A 16,822-nucleotide genomic window follows, 5' to 3' on the forward strand; every position below is an offset into this window, starting at 1 on the left:
TCGCTCTCTGTTTCCTCCCTTGCCCTTGCCTCTGCTCCTGAACCCCTGACAGTATGTAACCTGAAGTGTATGTAACCCGAGGTACCACTGTATAGTTTTATCAGTTTCATAATTTTTGACATGACAATATATCACGGATCATGATATGTGTGTGTCCGTGTGTGTCCGTGTCCGTGTGTGTGCTGTGCAAAAACCACACTGTGGGAAAACCATGAAGGCAGTCAGTGCTTCTCTTGATTCCTGCAACCCCTGTTAACTGCCAGCTCAACTCTCCCCTGCCTTATGCAGGGGTCATCAAATCACAAGAGCAGACACCGGCAAAAATCATGATGCAGGAAAAACTGTGAAGCTAGCCAATGCTTCTGCATAACGCCATCCTTATTTCAGACATCATGATATATTGGTTCAGTTACCTCTGGAAGCAGTGCTGCAATTGAAACCTCCCATTTGGTGGGATTTGCCATCAAATGCATGCGGCCTGTGTGGACCCAGCAGGATCTTTCCTTCACTTGGAATATGGTGTTGGTTGCCAATGGCAATTGGAAGGGTTCTTTCAGTTTTACTGTAGCTCTTTACGTCAGGCTGGATGGAAGGACCAATGAGTCAGCTTATTTCTGGGAAAGAGGAAAAACTAACAACATTTGATCAGCTCTGTGTGCAAAGTCTTAGAAACTTCTTCAACTGTAAAGTGTCTCTCCTCTTAAAACTCATTTTCAGGGTATTGGCATTTTGATGTTTGTAGGAAAACATTTAAACCTCAACTCAAGAAAATTAATCTGAAAATACAGTTGAAACTATATATATACACATTTAATCAGAGGTGTTCTTTCTTTATGATAAACATTATTATCAAACCTAAGCATAATGCATAACAATATTTCACTGGGTGTAGCAGTGGCTATACTGCTCTGTCACATCCCACTGCTGCCCAGCTGGTGTTAGGTTTGCTACGATAAAGAATTAAAATAACAATAAAGTAATAACCAATGCAAAATCATTCTTAAGCAAAGCAGTTGAAATCAGCAGCAGATAAAACTGGACAAAACCAAATAAACAGCAGAAGAAAAGCCAGTCTCAGCAGAACAGCAGAAAAGCCACAAGCCAAAGGCACACTGAAACAAAAAGGCTATGTTTCTCCTGAATGCTAAAAGCAAAGGGGCCTGGTGGGTTTTCATGGGGTGTGTTCCTCATTGTCTGTGCTGTTGCTGAGCCCTGAATGTTGTTTGGTTGTATTGTGACAGTTACACCAACTAAACCATTGTAAGACTATTGTGATATGTGAAACTTTTTGTTCAGATGCTGGGCATGAGTACTGTAGAAGGGAAAACGTACCTGATAGCAATAATTGGAGATCACAGGTAAGCCTGGGTTAATGGCAATCCCTTGTTTTTCAGGGAGCATCACAATTTCCTGAAGTTGTGTCTGAAGCTGCTCTCTAACCACCTTGCTCTTGCATTAGCTGGCGGAGTAGCTACAAGCATACTTGGAAGGCAGGCTGGCCCGCTTCGGAATCTGTTGTTTAGATTGATGGACTCTTCTGTTCCTGATGAAATACAGGAGGTAAATCTCCAAAGTGGACCACGCTTGTGTTTTTAGGTTGTGTGCCCTATTAATTCAAGTTGGGAAGGCAGTCTAAAAATCTGACACTTAGAAACTCAGATCAATATTCTGCCACAAGTTCTCTAACTTACCTGACTGTTTTACCACACTCTGTTAAGCTGAAACTAAAGTGTGTCCCCCCCACAGCTTTGTTCCAAAGCAACACCACACTCACAATCACCCTCCAACTTAGGGAATTCCCAAAGTTTGTTAAAATACAAAAATACTTACACATAACTGCTCCTGCACCCCGTTGTACACTGAATGCTTACTCTTGTGCAGGAGAGCTGTTCAACAGTGGAAGAGGCTCGCTCAGGAGGTTGTGGGCTGTCCTCCATCGGATGTCTTTAAGCAGAGGTTGGATGGCCATCTGTGATTGATGCTTTAGTTGAGATTCCTGCATTGTAGGGTTTGGACTAGATGATCCTTGAGGTCTCTTCCAACTCCTCAATTCTATGATTCCAGGAGATAAGGAAGGAAGTAAATGTTGCACAGCTTATAGCAGTTAATGGGCATCTAGTCTTTTCAGTTGATATATTGAAACTAATGTGTAGAGTGGTTGCAGAGCTATAATTTCAAAATGCATAAGGTGAAATGTTTCAAAAATGCTTTCCAGGGTAAGTTGAAATAGTCTCAGCAACCTCTCATTCCACTTCTTAGGTTGTAATTGAAACTCTGTCAGTTGGAGCCACAATGCTACTGCCTCCATTGAGAGAGAGGATGGAATTGCTGCATTCCCTTCTACCCCAAGGTCCTGACAGATGGGAGAGCCTGTCAAAGGGGCAGGTAAAAAGTCTCTTGGAATTAGCATTTGCTTGAACATGCTTCCATAGTAGCCACTATGGAGGATAACATGGTGTTATTCGGCTGAGGACATAAATTCTATGCTGCTGTGTAGTGTGTAGGTTGGGGATAAGTAAGCAAAAAAAATCTTCGTTTTGTTTTCAGAGTAAGATGTAATTATGTGGGTCAGAGGGACAATGGGTGACTTTGCTGGTGGCCAACTGAATTGCAGGGATATCACACAACAGGATGCTGGACTGAAGACTCTAGGAGGCTGGGAGAGGGGGGTAGTATTGGAACTGTGCTCTCATTCTGAAGCTGTTCTCTACATCGCTACTAGGAACAAGGTGGGGCTTGTGAATAAAGAGTTTTACTGGACAAGTTTGATACAAACATCGTCTAGTTGCGATACAGAGAAATGTATCTTTGGTTTTTCTTAAACCATTATGAGATCCTACTCTGGGACAATCGCTTAAACCATAGTTTGGCAGTTCAGATGTAATTGCTAACTATGGTTTGAATGATATAGAAACAAAGAAGCTTGTGAAAGAAAGCACAGTTGTATTTCTTCTTCAGGCGCATAGTTACTTTCCTATTTATAGAATTAATTTTGCTATTTTCAGTCAATTGTAAGAACAAGTTACATTTACCAGTATTATGTCCTAATCATTCAGAACATTAGGTCTAACATTGCTAAATATGATACACAAATTATATTACTTGCATACAGTGACAATATATAAATTAAGTGCTATCTGGTTGCCCATTATATTCCAGTTTGCCCTTCGATCCTGAACAAGTTTCATGTTCATGAAAATAAAACATTTTCATGTTGATGTTCTAACTGGGTTTTTCTCTCAAGAATTATAAATGAAGAAAATTGCCTATTTTTTATTTTTTCAGAGAATGCAATTGGATATTATTCTGACGAGTTTGCAGGACCATACTCATGTAGCCTCCTTGCTTGGCTATAGCTCACCATCTGATGCTCCAGATGTTTCCTCACTCTGTATTGCCTATGGGACTATTGCTGATCCAACATATGATGTCCAGAGTAATCATCCAGATACTCATCTGGCTGAAATTTTAATGAAGACCCTCCTGCGAAATTTAGGATTTTATACAGTAAGCTTAGAATTTGAATTTTATTTCTGAATACCAATTAAGTTGGAATTGTTTCATACAGTGGTTCCCAATTGGTGCTCTGCGGACCTCCTGGGGTCTGTGGCACCATTCACATAACAAAAACTTCCATGGTGATGTCAAATTTTTCAAAAGTAGGGGATCCATGGCTTGACTTTTGAAAAATGGGGGGTCTACAGTACTTAACCAATTGGAAACTTGATTTAATACAACAAACTAGGACAGAGGTGAATTGGAAAGGGATTTGCCCATCCCAAAAACGCCCTCACTTTACAGCAACGTTCAGTGGGGACTATAAACTATGCAACAACCATCACCCATTCAGAGTGAGGGGTGCAAGTAATTGTCCTCACTCTGAATTGGCTTTTTGACATTGCCATGTAGTCATATCCAACTATATAGTTCTGCAGTATCATTGCACTGACTACATGATTCCTGATTGGCTAGGATCATGTTGCCAGCACAAATATGACAGTATTCTTTAAAAATTGTGTTGAAGCAGTTGTAAAGAGAGGCACAAACCTGGCGTTGTTCTTGAAAACTCATTTTTATATGCAGAAGCTACCAGCTGCTTGGTCCTTTTTTTCTTTAGTCAGCTCCTTTTTAAAGTTGCATATTAGTTGGATTTCTTTCAGACTCTTCTTCCTTCAGCTTATTTGGGGGCAAAACTGAAACTTTTAGTTATTACTGGAAACTACCAGTGGCTTTCCATTAACAAAAGCATAGGGTTGTATCTAATGCTAGACCTAGACCCATTGAAGTTAATAAACATGACTAACTTAGGTCCATGGATCTTTCACTTTGACTGGGACTTAATTGAACCCATAGTTTATAAGATTCTGAGTAAGAGGAGCCAGGTTGAAGTTGCCTAGGCATAAAATGAAGAAAGATGAGAATGATATGGAAATGTACATGATTATTCTTGTAACTGTCTAGGATCAAGCATTTGGGGAGCTGGAGAAGAACAGTGACAAATTTTTACTTGGAACATCATCATCAGAAAACAGCCAGCCTGCTCATCTACATGAACTGTTGTGTTCCCTGCAGAAACAACTTCTGGCATATTGTCATATCAACAGTGTTAGTGAGGTTAGTGCTGTGACTTTTCATGTGTATTGATGAGTATACTTGCTCCATAATGGGTGGAACAAAAAGGACCAATAAGGATATTTGGCTCTGACTTTTAGAAATCTGATTCTGTGAACAGAAGTTCATCATTCCCTCCTATTTTCAGTGTTCAGAGGTAAGTGGTGGTGCTTATGCAGCCAAAACAACACAATTCATGTGCAAGAGAGAAGTATTAGCAAGTGCAGGGAAAACCCAAGATTTGCAGTACAAAAAACCTTTTTTTAAAAAAGCCTAGGGGGAGAACCCTGCCCAAATCATCCCAGGGAGAACTGATCAGACTCAGTGGCAAGAGAATGGTGCCTAGCTTTTAGAGGGGAAAATGGAGAAATTGTGTGGGAGGCAAAGTAATGGAATGGAGTCTCCAGGAATAGGGCCATAAATAGTTGGCTTGAACCCTAAACTCCATGCTGCGACATATTGTTGCAGGTTTCCATTTGTAAAGCATATTTAGAATGTTTCTTTTGTTCCCAGAATTCAAGTAGTGTGTCGCTCCTGCACAAGCACCTTCAACTTCTACTGCCTCATGCTACAGATATCTATTCCCGCTCTGCTACTTTGCTGAAGGAGAGTTCTTGGAATGGTAGTGTTGGGGAAAAACTAAGAGGTGTGTGTGTTACTTATTAGATCATGCGTAATATAAGGAATGTGAGCAGCAGAACTGAACAAGTTTGTTTTTTAAATGAGTCCATTTGCTGCTCAGGTTTTTTGCCAGTTGTCTCTTCTTTTGCCAGATCTTGTACTGGTATATTTAGATGTCTTTGCAATCTGAGAATTTAGGTATCAACTCTTAGAAGGAAATACAACAAAACAGCACATGTCTTTCAAGACCCCTTCCTCACCTTTCCACTCCTTTTTGGGAGTTCTCTAGGTGCCTTCCATCATAAAAGCAAGTTATACAGTTACCCTAAAGGCAGTAAAAATGCAACAGAATAAAGCAGCAGTGAATAAACCAGAATAGGGGGTGCACCCCAAAAGGGGGGGGGGGCAGTGGTCAAGCCAAAAGATCTTTACAGGTTGACTTAAGACTATCCAGGAGGGGAAGAGGTGAATTTCTCTGGCAGGAAGTTCCACATTGTGGCACTTCTATAGAAAGGCCCTTGCCCTCATTCCCACCAACAGCGGCTCAGATTGTGGGGCAGTGGGGAACACAGAAGAGTCTTTCCTGCTAGCCATAGTGAATTGGCAGGATATAGCCTGTCAATTCAGTATAAATTAAAATGGCTCCATCAACCTACCCTTGTTTGGAAACTATATTTAGTTTTGGAGACCCTCATTATCCCTTTTCCACAAAGTGGGGTGACAAATAACAATAAGAATCTCACAAAGATTTATATTGCAATACAGTTGTTAGTCTTTAAGATGCCACATCATTTGCTGCTGTTGAAAAATCCAACCATGGTTACCCTTTTGGAATTTATTAATGAAGTTATCATTTTCCCCTCCATTGCAGATGTAATTTATGTCTCTGCAGCCGGAAGCATGCTTTGCCAAATTGTCAATTCCTTGCTCTTACTGCCTGTATCAGTAGCCCGACCTTTATTGAGCTATCTGCTGGATCTGTTGCCACCTCTGGATCGCCTTAATAGACTGTTGCCAGCTGCTGTTCTCTTAGAAGATCAGGAGTTACAGTGGCCTCTTCATGGTAAGGCATTCAGTGCAGTACTTCTGCCTTCTGAAAGATAGGAATTGTAGAATGCAAATATGCTTTATGAATTTTGGGTAAAATGTGTTGTTCACCTGAACTTACCTTGGTTTATGTGCCCACTCCCCCCCCCCCCCATTTTTCTATGGTCAGCCCTCACCAGAAACAGCATCACCTCCTAGTTCTGGTGTACCAGTTACTTGTGAGTACAGAGAAAGGATAGCAATTTCACAGTATGCTTTCACAGAGGTTCAGCTCTAGGACTTCTAAAGTAATCTGGAGGCCCAGTTGGCTAATTGCTGCTGCTATACCTACCACCTTTGTTAATGTGAGCACCAGCCCCTTAGGAATTAGCCTTTTTTCTTCCTAATCAGACCCCTGGTACATTTTGCTGTAGACATTTTAAGGAGCATTTTTTAACCACTTCGGACATTACTAAGGTAATTGCACTGAGTGTAAATCCCCAAGGGGGTCCTCCCTTCCTGAAGAGTTTTCTCTGAAATGAATTCTTCAATTAGGTCATGTGCCTTCAAATGTTTTTCATCCTGATCTTCATTCAGCTCAGTGGAGGTAAATGTATGTGAAATGTATATACATCCATAGGTTGGTTCCTGCCACTGAAATGGGTGAGGAATTTGTTTTGGGAGCTTGTGTAGACATTGGAACTTGCATGCTCAGTACAGATCACAGGATGGGTGGGTGGGCTTGCATATTCTATTCAGAAAAAAATGACTATTAATATTTCAGCTATTAATATTTCTAGGTGGACCTGAACTGGTTGATCCAGCTGGGGTGCCCTTACCACAGCCTGCACAGTCATGGGTGTGGCTAGTTGACCTTGAGAGAACTGTGGCTCTGCTTATTGGACGCTGTCTTGGTGGAATGCTTCAAGGATCACCTGTGTCACCAGAAGAGCAAGATACTGCTTATTGGTTGAAAACACCACTGTTTAGTGATGGAGTTGAAATGGACATTCCCCAGTTAGGTAATCTATTCAACTGCTTTATTGATGTGTGAATAAGTGGGCACACATGTGGATGCACCGTTGTGGTTTGTTAGAATAATTATCTTGCTGACCCAGTCCAAAAGTCCATCTAGTTCAGCATCCTGTCTCTTCAGAGTGGGCAGCCAGATGCATCTGAGAATCTCACAAGAGGACCAGGGAATTTCTGGCTTTAAAACCCCAAAAGGCAGGGCTTTAGGGAGAGTTCCACATGAGAGGGATGGTTCAGTGGGTGAGAAAGTGATGGGCTTGCAAAATTTCAAACTTTGGGTGTGCTTTTTTCTTTTCCTTTCTCAGTCTAGACTGAGAAAGTGGGAAGACTTCATTCGCATATCGGGAGTAGTGCAGCCACTTTGCTAGTAGCAGAGAGAGCAATTTGCTTTTGTGCCCAAAAGGACAATGACTTTCTTCTCAATGAGGTGGAGTTTGTCTTAACTTAAAGCTGTCTTTCCTTGCTGCACTTATGCTTAAAATTTCCTTTTGGAACACCAGCACAATGCCACTTTGTTGACTTTCTTCAAATTCCTCCTCCAAACCCACTTTTTTCAGGAGACTTCGGTATTGTCTCTTTCCCCACCATGTTCTACTGTAACTATGTTCAAGCATATGTGACTGCAATATAAACGCCTGTTCTTTCTCTTGCTTGTCTCCATCCCCTCCTTTCCTCTATGTTGAATTCTGGATTGTAAGATTCTCGGGACACAGACCTGTTGTCTTGTGTTCTCTAAAGTGGCAAGCACATTGATGGTGTTCTCTAAAGTGGCAAGCACAGAATGGTTAAGACCAGATTATTTTAGGGACTATACACAAGCCTATCCCAATCTTGAGATTGTCATTGGTGATGCTTCTCCCTGCACTGTCATTAATGACGTTCCAGTTGATGAGAACCAGAAACAGAACTTTCTCAGTTATGGCCCCATATTTGTGGGACATTTGCCAGACCTGCTGCTTCCTTCAAAAGAAAAAAAGTGTTTATTAGTTTTTAGGAAGATTTATCAATTGCTTTGTTTAATTGCTAGCTTACTGCTGTTTGAATTGAATTTTTTTACTGATTTTTAAACTGCATTTATACTTTCTTAGTAGTATTGCTTGCTGCTGTACAAATACTTTTTGCATTGAAAAGACATCATTTGCCAATCTAGTGCCCTCCAGATGTTTTGGGCTTCATCTTCCATCAGCCCCAGCTAGCACAGCCATGCTCCTGTCAGCCCAGCACAATATGGCCATGCTTGCTGGAGTCCAGAAGATCAGGAAGGCACCAGGTAGGCAAAGGCTGATCTACACTAATAGCATTCTCTGAGTGCTGTTCATTGTGTAGCCAAAACACCATCCACACACGAGAGGAGGTATCAGTAGCCGTGGGGAAAGTACAAAAAAGGCTTCAGAAAAAAAGTGAGGGGAACCCTCAGAATGACCTCCTGAGGACTGAGCATGCTCGCTGGCCATGAAATGCTTGATGTATTTGGGTTGCTGGGTGATGTATATGTATGGGGGGGTGGCAGTAGAATGGAAAACAACATGGCTGGCTTGTTGGAACCCTTTTGATTCAGGCCCCACTTGCAAGTACCTAAATAGATAAATAATGACATGAATTTTCATCTCATTTTAGACAAGTCCATGAGTTCCTTGTTAGAGGTAGCTCTTTCTGGAAATGAAGAACAAAAGCCGTTTGATTACAAGCTTTGCCCAGAAATCTCTGTCTTTGTGGATTTGGCTTTGGGGTGTGCAAAGGAGCCTGCTCGTAGCCTCTGGGTCAGCATGCAGGACTATGCAGTGAGTAAAGGTAAGTTCTTGGAAGCAAAAGAGCAACCTCCCACAGTGACAATAATTAATCTTATCTGTGCTCATTTTGGAGGGGGGGCTCTTTCATTATCTGTTTAGTTAAAACAAAAACAAAAAACCAGGGTGTGGATCCACCTAGAACTGTTAAAATTTCAGTGAAGTCCTTGGGTTGGGGCACACCATGTGAGAAACCACTTTGTCATGGCCATTTTAGTTTAGGAAGGATTTGTATTTTCTGAAATTAGTTGCATTTCTATTGTAGTCAACTTGCTTATTAAAATAACTGTACACTGGACATCTTCTGGCGCAACCATATTGTTTAAAGCAGTTTTAGACACATAATAAATAGCAACTAGCATAGAACTACATAACCTTCTGCCTGCTGACCACACCTCATGGCAATGAAGTGTATCTGCCATTACTCTGAAAAACCCATCCCAATTTGAAAGCCCACTTCATAGAACTTGGTGCTATTTCATGGTGTGGGTGGGTAGGGGTGCAATATTTTGGGGTGAATACTGCCCAGTGTCAGAGTAGTGAAGTCCTTATTGAGGCTTTTAGCAAGCTCTGCTCACTGATCATGCCACATGGCTATTGCAAAATGAAAAAAGGAACTTCCCACTGGCAAGACAGCAGAGCTTCAAGTGACTTTAGGGCCCACTCTTACCTCTGGCTCCGCCCACCACTGGCATGCATCCCCAGAAGGTTTTCCATTGAGGGAATGCAGCCCTTGGGGTGAAAAAGATTCCCCACTCCTGGTTTAAGGCAAAAATGCAGGCTGAATTATTGAAATATGGCTGAATAATTTGATGCTGTTTTAACTGTGAATATTTCAGGAAACTGATCAGTTCCTTTTCCCCTACCTCTTCAGATTGGGATAGTGCCACCCTGAGTAGTGAGTCGCTTTTGGATACTGTGTCTAGATTTGTTCTTGCTGCCCTCCTGAAACATACAAATTTGCTTAGTCAAGCAAGTGGTGAGAGCAGGCAAGTACCCAAAAAGCATTTTGAGACCTTTCCCCCTTGTGTTAGAGAGATTTCCTGTACTCTTAGCCTTATGTAACTTTTGTGTCTTTTAGGTATCAGCCTGGCAAAGCCTTAGTAGAAGTATATCGGTGTGTGTATAAAGTGCGGAGTCGTTTGCTTGCTTGCAAGAATATGGAACTTATTCAGACTAGGTCGTCTTCAAGGGATAGATGGGTAAGACTAAAGACTGGCAGCTCTGCTCCTTTTTCTTACGTAGTGCAGGAAAATTGGTTTAACATGAAAGACTGCATAGTTGATTTTTTTTTGAGGCCAACAATTATGTGAGCCTTTGTCTACAGTTTTGCTCACTTTCAATCCTATTTAGATGTGCCCAGTATATTTATTTCAGTTTCAAATTTTTGCTTGGTTCTGTTTTCTCTGTAGCTAGGGTTTTGTTTTTTAAAAAACATTCCTTTGTTTTACAGCATGTTTTACTTTTCGGGGGTGGGTGGGTTCTATGGACCACAAATAACACTGTGTTTTTAAATTAATTTGCCTACTGCTTTGAATTGTGGGGGAGTGGTTTATAAGGCTTATGTTGGTAGCTGTTTCTTCCTTTAACTGGACTCGGGAGACGCTTCTCTGCTTCCTGGTCAAACTGCTTTGAGAAGGAGGAAAAGGGATCTCTTGCCTACTTTCCTATCTTCCTTGTTCTTAAGAAGGAGGTTGCTGGACTAGTTGAAGTTTCCTGATTTGATTCATCATGGATCTTTTTCTGTTCTTCTGCTCCTGCCAAAGCAGTTACAGACTTGACATGTTGGTGCCATTCCTCTTACATTGTCCCTCCCCTTAGAAGGTTCCACAAAAAGCCTTGTCATTATTGTCACAAGTATAAAATGGTTGTCTACATCCACTCACACAAGCACAGATAGTGGAATTATTACTCCATCACTTCATAAATTTTTGCAGGGGCAATCATCCTGTGACCTGTGCTTATGGTGAAGCAATTTTACCACTGCCATTTTACTTTGAATTCAGCTCCACAGCCTGAAAGGACTGTGTGAGTCAGCTGCTGTTCAGCACAATCACTACTGTTTCCTGTTTTAATTTAGGGGCAGATTGTTTTCCAGCTTGAAGCCAACCTTCCGGGGGCCTTGTGCCAGTGGTGGATGGGGTCAGAGGCAGAAGTGGGTGGATGTGATTCTTACCTCCGTACAGAACACTATACAGTGGTACCTCAGGTTCCGAACTTAATTCGTTCCGGAGGTCCGTTCTTAACCTGAAACTGTTCTTTTTTATTATTTTTATTTATTTATTTACGGCTATTAGCCCATAAAGGATGTACAAACATAAAAGCACAGAGGCATAAAGACCGATATATTCGGCACCAGAAGGTGAACACCATGATGCAGGGGTGGGTCATTGAGCAGAGCCAGATAATAGCTTGGGGCCCGGAGAGCTCCAGGGGACGGATCCCAGAAAAAGGAAAACTGAAGACAAGATCCGACATGCACTCTCTTCAAAACTGTCCGATTAGTTTTTGATGTTGTTGTTGTTTTTGGTGGTTTTTGTGTGTGAGATAACCGCATTCAGGAATCTCGCCACCTGCAGAGTTACAGAAGGATCTGTATCCTGCAAAAGTAGTGCGGCATGTGACTCAACAGGCCTGCCAACCAAGCGCAGTAAAGCAGGACCCAGGAATTGAAACTGTTCTTAACGTGAAGCACCACTTTAGCTAATGGGGCCTCCTGCTGCCACTGCGCCGCTGGAGCACGATTTCTGTTCTCATCCTGAAGCAAAGTTCTTAACCGGAGCTACTGTTTCTGGGTTAGCGGAGTCTGTAACCTGAAGCGTATGTAACCCGAGGTACCACTGTATTCCATCCATACAAAAGTCAGGTTTCTACTTACCCTCCAGGCAAACAAAGTGCTATCATAGTTCAAGGACACATTCCAGCTGTGCTGCGGGAAAGGGTGTATGACTTAAGGAAGAATCCTAGGGACCAGGAAGAGAGAAGGCTGCATTTGGCCCCCAGGCCTGAGGAACGTCTCCCCTGGTTTGATTTAAGAACATACTTCTTATTAAGCAATGAATTCTTCATATCTTTGAACCTTACCCTCTCTCCTCCCCTATCCCAGATGTCAGAAAATCCAGACTCTTTGGACATTGATGCCCAAGAGCACCCCTTTACTCGGACCATTGATGAAGAAGCAGAGATGGAAGAGCAGGCAGAAAGAGAAAGAGAAGAGGGGCACCCAGAACAAGAAGAGGAAGAGGAAGAAAGGGAGCATGAAGTTATGACAGCTGGCAGTAAGTAAAGTTTGGAAAAGATTCCACAGAAGCTTGTTCAGAGAGAGTCCCATTGAAATGAATGGGGCCTTCAACAGGAGTTTTATCTGTGATGAACAAAAGTCACCTGAATAATTTTTACAGCCCTTGAGCTCTGCCTAGAAGTTAAGACCTTTGTTTTTGTGTTGCATGTTACAGAAATCTTTCAATGTTTCCTATCAGCCCGTGAAGTAGCTCGCAGTCGAGACCGAGAGAGAATAAATGGTGGGGCAGGGGCTCGAATGGATGACCAGGCCCCTCAGTCCCAGCAAGAACGCAGAGTCAGCAGAGACCTTCCTGAAGGACAAGATGTGTACACAGCTGCCTGCAACTCTGTGATCCATAGGTGTGCTTTGCTGATTCTGGGAGTCAGCCCCGTTATTGAGGAGCTGCAGAAGCGAAGAGAGGAAGGGCAGTTGCAACAGCCATCAACTGGTACCGCAGAAGGGATTGGACTCATGACCAGGTGCGATTAATGAACTGTGCACAAGAGCAGCCAGCAGCTCTTGAAACCTTGCTAAGTAATCTGCTAGAAACCTGCTTGAAACCTAGCAGTAATCTGCTAAGGTAGGGTGAGCCTGCCAAATCCTAACAATAGGCGTCAGAGGTCCTACTGTTTGTTCCAGAGCAGTTAGTGGTACATTGGGCAAGTCTTAGAGTCAGGCCCTTTCCTTTGGTAGTGCCTAATTTGTGCAATGAGCTCCAAGGGATGGGGGTGGGGGTGGTGGAATATGCCAGGCTTTGTCTCTGGTGAAAGGGGAAGTCCTTGTTTGAGGGAGCATTCTGTTGGCACATCAGACTTCCCTGTGCATATTGTTAAACCCTAGGAGCTGCACTTTGCCTGCTCTTATGGAAGCATAGAATTGTAGGGTTGGAAGAGACCCCAAGGATTATCTGTTCCAACCCCCTGCTATGCAGGAATCTCAACTAAAGCATCCATGACAGATGACCATCCAACCTCTCCTTAAAAACCTGCAAGGAGTTTGTTCCACTGTCAGATGTTTAGTCAGAATCTCCTTTCTTGTAACTTGAATCCATTGGTTTTGGTCCTGTCCTCCGGAGCAGGAGAAGACAAGCTTGCTCCACCTTCCATGGGATGGCCCTTGAGATATCTGAAGATGGCTGTCATACCTCCTCTCAGTCTCCTGAATTGGGCTAAACATACCCAATTCCCTCAACTGTTCCTTCCTCATAAGGCTTGGTTTCCAGACCAATTATCATCTTCAATTATTATCTTTTTTTTTCTTTCTTTTTTTTTTTGCATCTGCATGAAACAGAAGTGAAAGCCTTACTGCAGAGAGTCGCTCAGTCCACTCTAGTTCAAGTTACAAACTGATGAAATCACGGAGTGAATCTGATTTATCTCAGCCTGAATCGGATGAAGAAGGTTATTCACTGGTAGGTGAAATGCTTTAAAGCTTTGCATAATGTTACTCTTGCTGGTTCAGCTGCTGAAGATGCACTTAAAATGTTGTGAGTCTGTGTTGCAGTGGGATCTGCTTTCACATCAGCTCAGGACTTTATGGGTAGGTTGGGGCAAACCATCACCCCCAAAGTGTGCATGGGGAGTTTACATGCAGTAGGATCTAATTATTGCCATTGCTTAATTTCAGCCCTCTTTTCCCTGCTCTGTTTCATCACAAGTTGACTTTAAAATTCCCTTGGAGTTTGAAAAGGCACTCATGACATTGTGCAAAGGACTGCCTTGCTTACCTTAAAAATTTGTTGGGAGAAAACAAGACATGACATTCAAAAGAACTTGGCAAATCAAGAATGTAGTCAATCCCACAGATTACAGAAGAATATGTGACAGTGTTAAAGCTGTGTAAGTGGCAGCATGATGAACCCAAGCTGGTCAGTCTCATGACAAAGTAACTTCAAACCATAGGTTTGAATAGCAGATGTCAAGTAAATTGGCTTATTTGTTTTAAAATTGGATGCCTGGTTTGTATGCAATGCTGGGACGAAGATTCTTTAAAGGCAATGCTACACTCAGCAGAAGTCTCCCTTCCAGCTATGCAAGAGTAGGAGAAGAGAAGCAGGGGTGTCAAACTCAAATTCATCAAGGGCCGCATCAGCAGTTTGGTCACCCTCAAAGGGCCGGTTGTATCTGTAGGACTATGTGTCCACTCTTTATTATCATAAATTATTGTCACTGCATTCAATTATTACTGTTTTTTGTAATAATGTAAGTAATAACTAGCTCTGAAAGCAGAAACATAGTCAGAATAATGGCAAGTAGATATTCAAATGTACAATTATTGTACAATTTATTGAAAAATGATTTTTGGTAACAGACAGTAATTTTTTTTTTTTTAAACATACAAATATTGCCAAACAATTTTAAACAACTCTTGTTGAGACATTTCATTCTGAATCTGCTAGCCAGAGCCAGGCAGAGGATGATGGCAGGTGGGTGTCCTGCCCGCCATCAACATAAATCCTGGCTATGCCCATGACGTCGTGGTTCACCCTTGAGTTTAGAATCGCTCCCCAAGCCCTCCTCCCCGCACCGACCGCCTCCAGCCCGCCTGCCGATGGTGGGGAGCCCCAATGGCTCCCTCTCCGCCCGCCCGGAGCCCCGGCAGCCTTAGGTGAACCCCGCCTTGGCCGGCGCAGGAGCAGGAGCAGGAGCAGCGGCGGCAGCAGAGCCACTGAGCTTTGTGCTGGCGGCGGCGGCGGCAACGACGGGAGGGGGCCTGCCGGTGGCTCGGATTGCGCCCACCCGCCTTGGACGCCCGCATCCCAGGCGGACCTCTCTCCCTCCGCAGCCCTCCTCCCCACTCGGGAGCCTTATGGGGGGTGGCAGGAAGCGCCTCTGCCCTTTCCTGCCTGCGGGGAGAACCCGACGGCCGGGCTGGGCGCGCAGGCTCTGAGAAGCAGCCTCAGCACCAGCAACTGACCAGTGGCCTTTGCAGCAGGTGCGGTGGCGGCACCAGCAGCACCGGCGGCAGCAGCCTGCCCCCCACCCCGCTCCAAACATGAGCCCCCCCTTGGGGAAATAAGCCCCCTTTCCTCGGGGGCGCACGGAGCGCCTTTCGCCCTCTTCCCCCACCCATCGCATCTCCCTTTCCAGCGCCCTCCCTCCATCCATCCCTCCCTCCACCGGCCCGGTGCTTGGAGGCTTCTATGAGTGTCCGCTTGGGGGGAGGCCAGCAGGAAGGTAGCCCCCCTCGCCCCTGCGGCGGCCCGGCTCCGGGAGGAGGAAGAGGAGGAGGACGATGTCTTTGCGCACCACGCTGGCGACGGGCAATGAGCGCAATGCTGAGACGCACCAGCGCTGCCCGGTGGTCACCCTCGACCCGCCCCCCGCCCAAGCGACACCTCCGCTGTCCCCGCAGCCCTCCACCCTGGCCAGCAGCGGCTCGGAAAAGGGCTCGTCATGGTCCAGCCGCTCTCTGGGCGCTCGCTGCCGCAACTCCATCGCCTCCTGCGTCGACGAGCAGCTTCACATTGGTAACTACCACCTCCTCAAGACCATCGGGAAGGGAAACTTCGCCAAGCTGGCCAGGCACATCCTGACAGGAAGGGAGGTGGCTATAAAAATAATCGACAAGATGCAGCTGAATCCAACGAGCCTCCAGAAGCTCTTCCGAGAAGTGAAGAGTTTAGAATCCCCCCCCATATTAAAATTGGAGCGATTAGTTCAGTGGGAGCAGCAGAGACCCTCGCTTTTCCGCAGCTCGCTGTTTTCTTTTGCACCTAACCTGGCTGTGCGCCCGGGAAAAGAACAAAGCGGAGCGTAAAGATATAGTAAAGAGGCTTGGCAGGGTTTTTACCCTGCAAATCACGCTTGCTTGGCTCGGGGGCGTGTGTGTTGTGTGTGTGTTTTCCTCTTCTCCTTTTCCCCTCCCACTTCTCCCTGAGTTTCCCGAAGGCGCACAGCGCTGCGCTCAGCAGACGGCTGGGCTGCTTCGCCGCCTGGTGCGCTCAGGGTGGGCGCACGTGTTTGGGGCTGCCTGGGATTGGCCGCGACGGGGATCCGGCGGGCGCTGCCACCTGGCGGGCTTGCTGATCCCGTATCCGGAGGCTTTCCCTCTCTCTCCCATCCTTTTAGAGTCTAAATAAAAGAATAATAAAAGGTGAAGGCAGGTGGCCAGCGGCGGCTACACGGGCCACATGACGAGGTCTGGCGGGCCGGATTCGGCCCACGGGCCTTGTGTTTGATACCCGTGGTCTAGGATTATGTGAGAACTGGCCCATGGTATGATTTTCAAATTTGAGAGACCTGTGCAAAAACATGTTCAAATTCAGCACAGAATGCCTCCAGAAGTATAGAGGTGGTTGTCTTTCGGAAGTGCCCACTATGTTTTGTGTTCAGTATATTATATTTGGAATTGTTTACTCTGGTGGTAAGCTGTTGCATATAACTTAGAAATGAATGAGTTGTCTTTTTGTTTGCTGGTTAGGTGGAATTCCATCTCACAGTATCAGAGAGAGGCAAGACAG

The 16,822-nt window shown here is 44.4% G+C and overlaps 1 protein-coding gene and 1 pseudogene across 20 annotated transcripts in view; both read left to right on the forward strand.

Moving 5' to 3' along the window:
• The window catches only part of HERC1 (HECT and RLD domain containing E3 ubiquitin protein ligase family member 1), a 113,661-nt gene that overhangs the window by 33,791 nt on the left and 63,048 nt on the right, over positions 1 to 16,822 (forward strand). For 18 of the 19 annotated variants that reach the window (XM_080980635.1, XM_080980624.1, XM_080980639.1 and 15 more), the window contains 13 exons: positions 1,395 to 1,560; positions 2,260 to 2,385; positions 3,286 to 3,507; positions 4,462 to 4,614; positions 5,125 to 5,257; positions 6,104 to 6,295; positions 7,059 to 7,280; positions 8,908 to 9,081; positions 9,952 to 10,066; positions 10,159 to 10,279; positions 12,184 to 12,355; positions 12,533 to 12,839; positions 13,651 to 13,771. In XM_080980635.1, the coding sequence (XP_080836761.1) occupies positions 1,395 to 1,560; positions 2,260 to 2,385; positions 3,286 to 3,507; positions 4,462 to 4,614; positions 5,125 to 5,257; positions 6,104 to 6,295; positions 7,059 to 7,280; positions 8,908 to 9,081; positions 9,952 to 10,066; positions 10,159 to 10,279; positions 12,184 to 12,355; positions 12,533 to 12,839; positions 13,651 to 13,771 (2,224 nt within the window). The remainder of the gene's footprint in view (positions 1 to 1,394; positions 1,561 to 2,259; positions 2,386 to 3,285; positions 3,508 to 4,461; positions 4,615 to 5,124; positions 5,258 to 6,103; positions 6,296 to 7,058; positions 7,281 to 8,907; positions 9,082 to 9,951; positions 10,067 to 10,158; positions 10,280 to 12,183; positions 12,356 to 12,532; positions 12,840 to 13,650; positions 13,772 to 16,822) is intronic. The other variant, XM_080980642.1, reaches the window with a different exon arrangement.
• LOC308463164 (MAP/microtubule affinity-regulating kinase 4 pseudogene) lies at positions 15,165 to 16,484 on the forward strand (annotated as a pseudogene). Its single transcript has one exon. The product of its transcript is annotated as an MAP/microtubule affinity-regulating kinase 4 pseudogene (transcript).

This window comes from Podarcis pityusensis, assembly GCF_964106645.2.
Source record: "Podarcis pityusensis genome assembly, chromosome: 14".
Taxonomy (NCBI): domain Eukaryota; kingdom Metazoa; phylum Chordata; class Lepidosauria; order Squamata; family Lacertidae; genus Podarcis; species Podarcis pityusensis.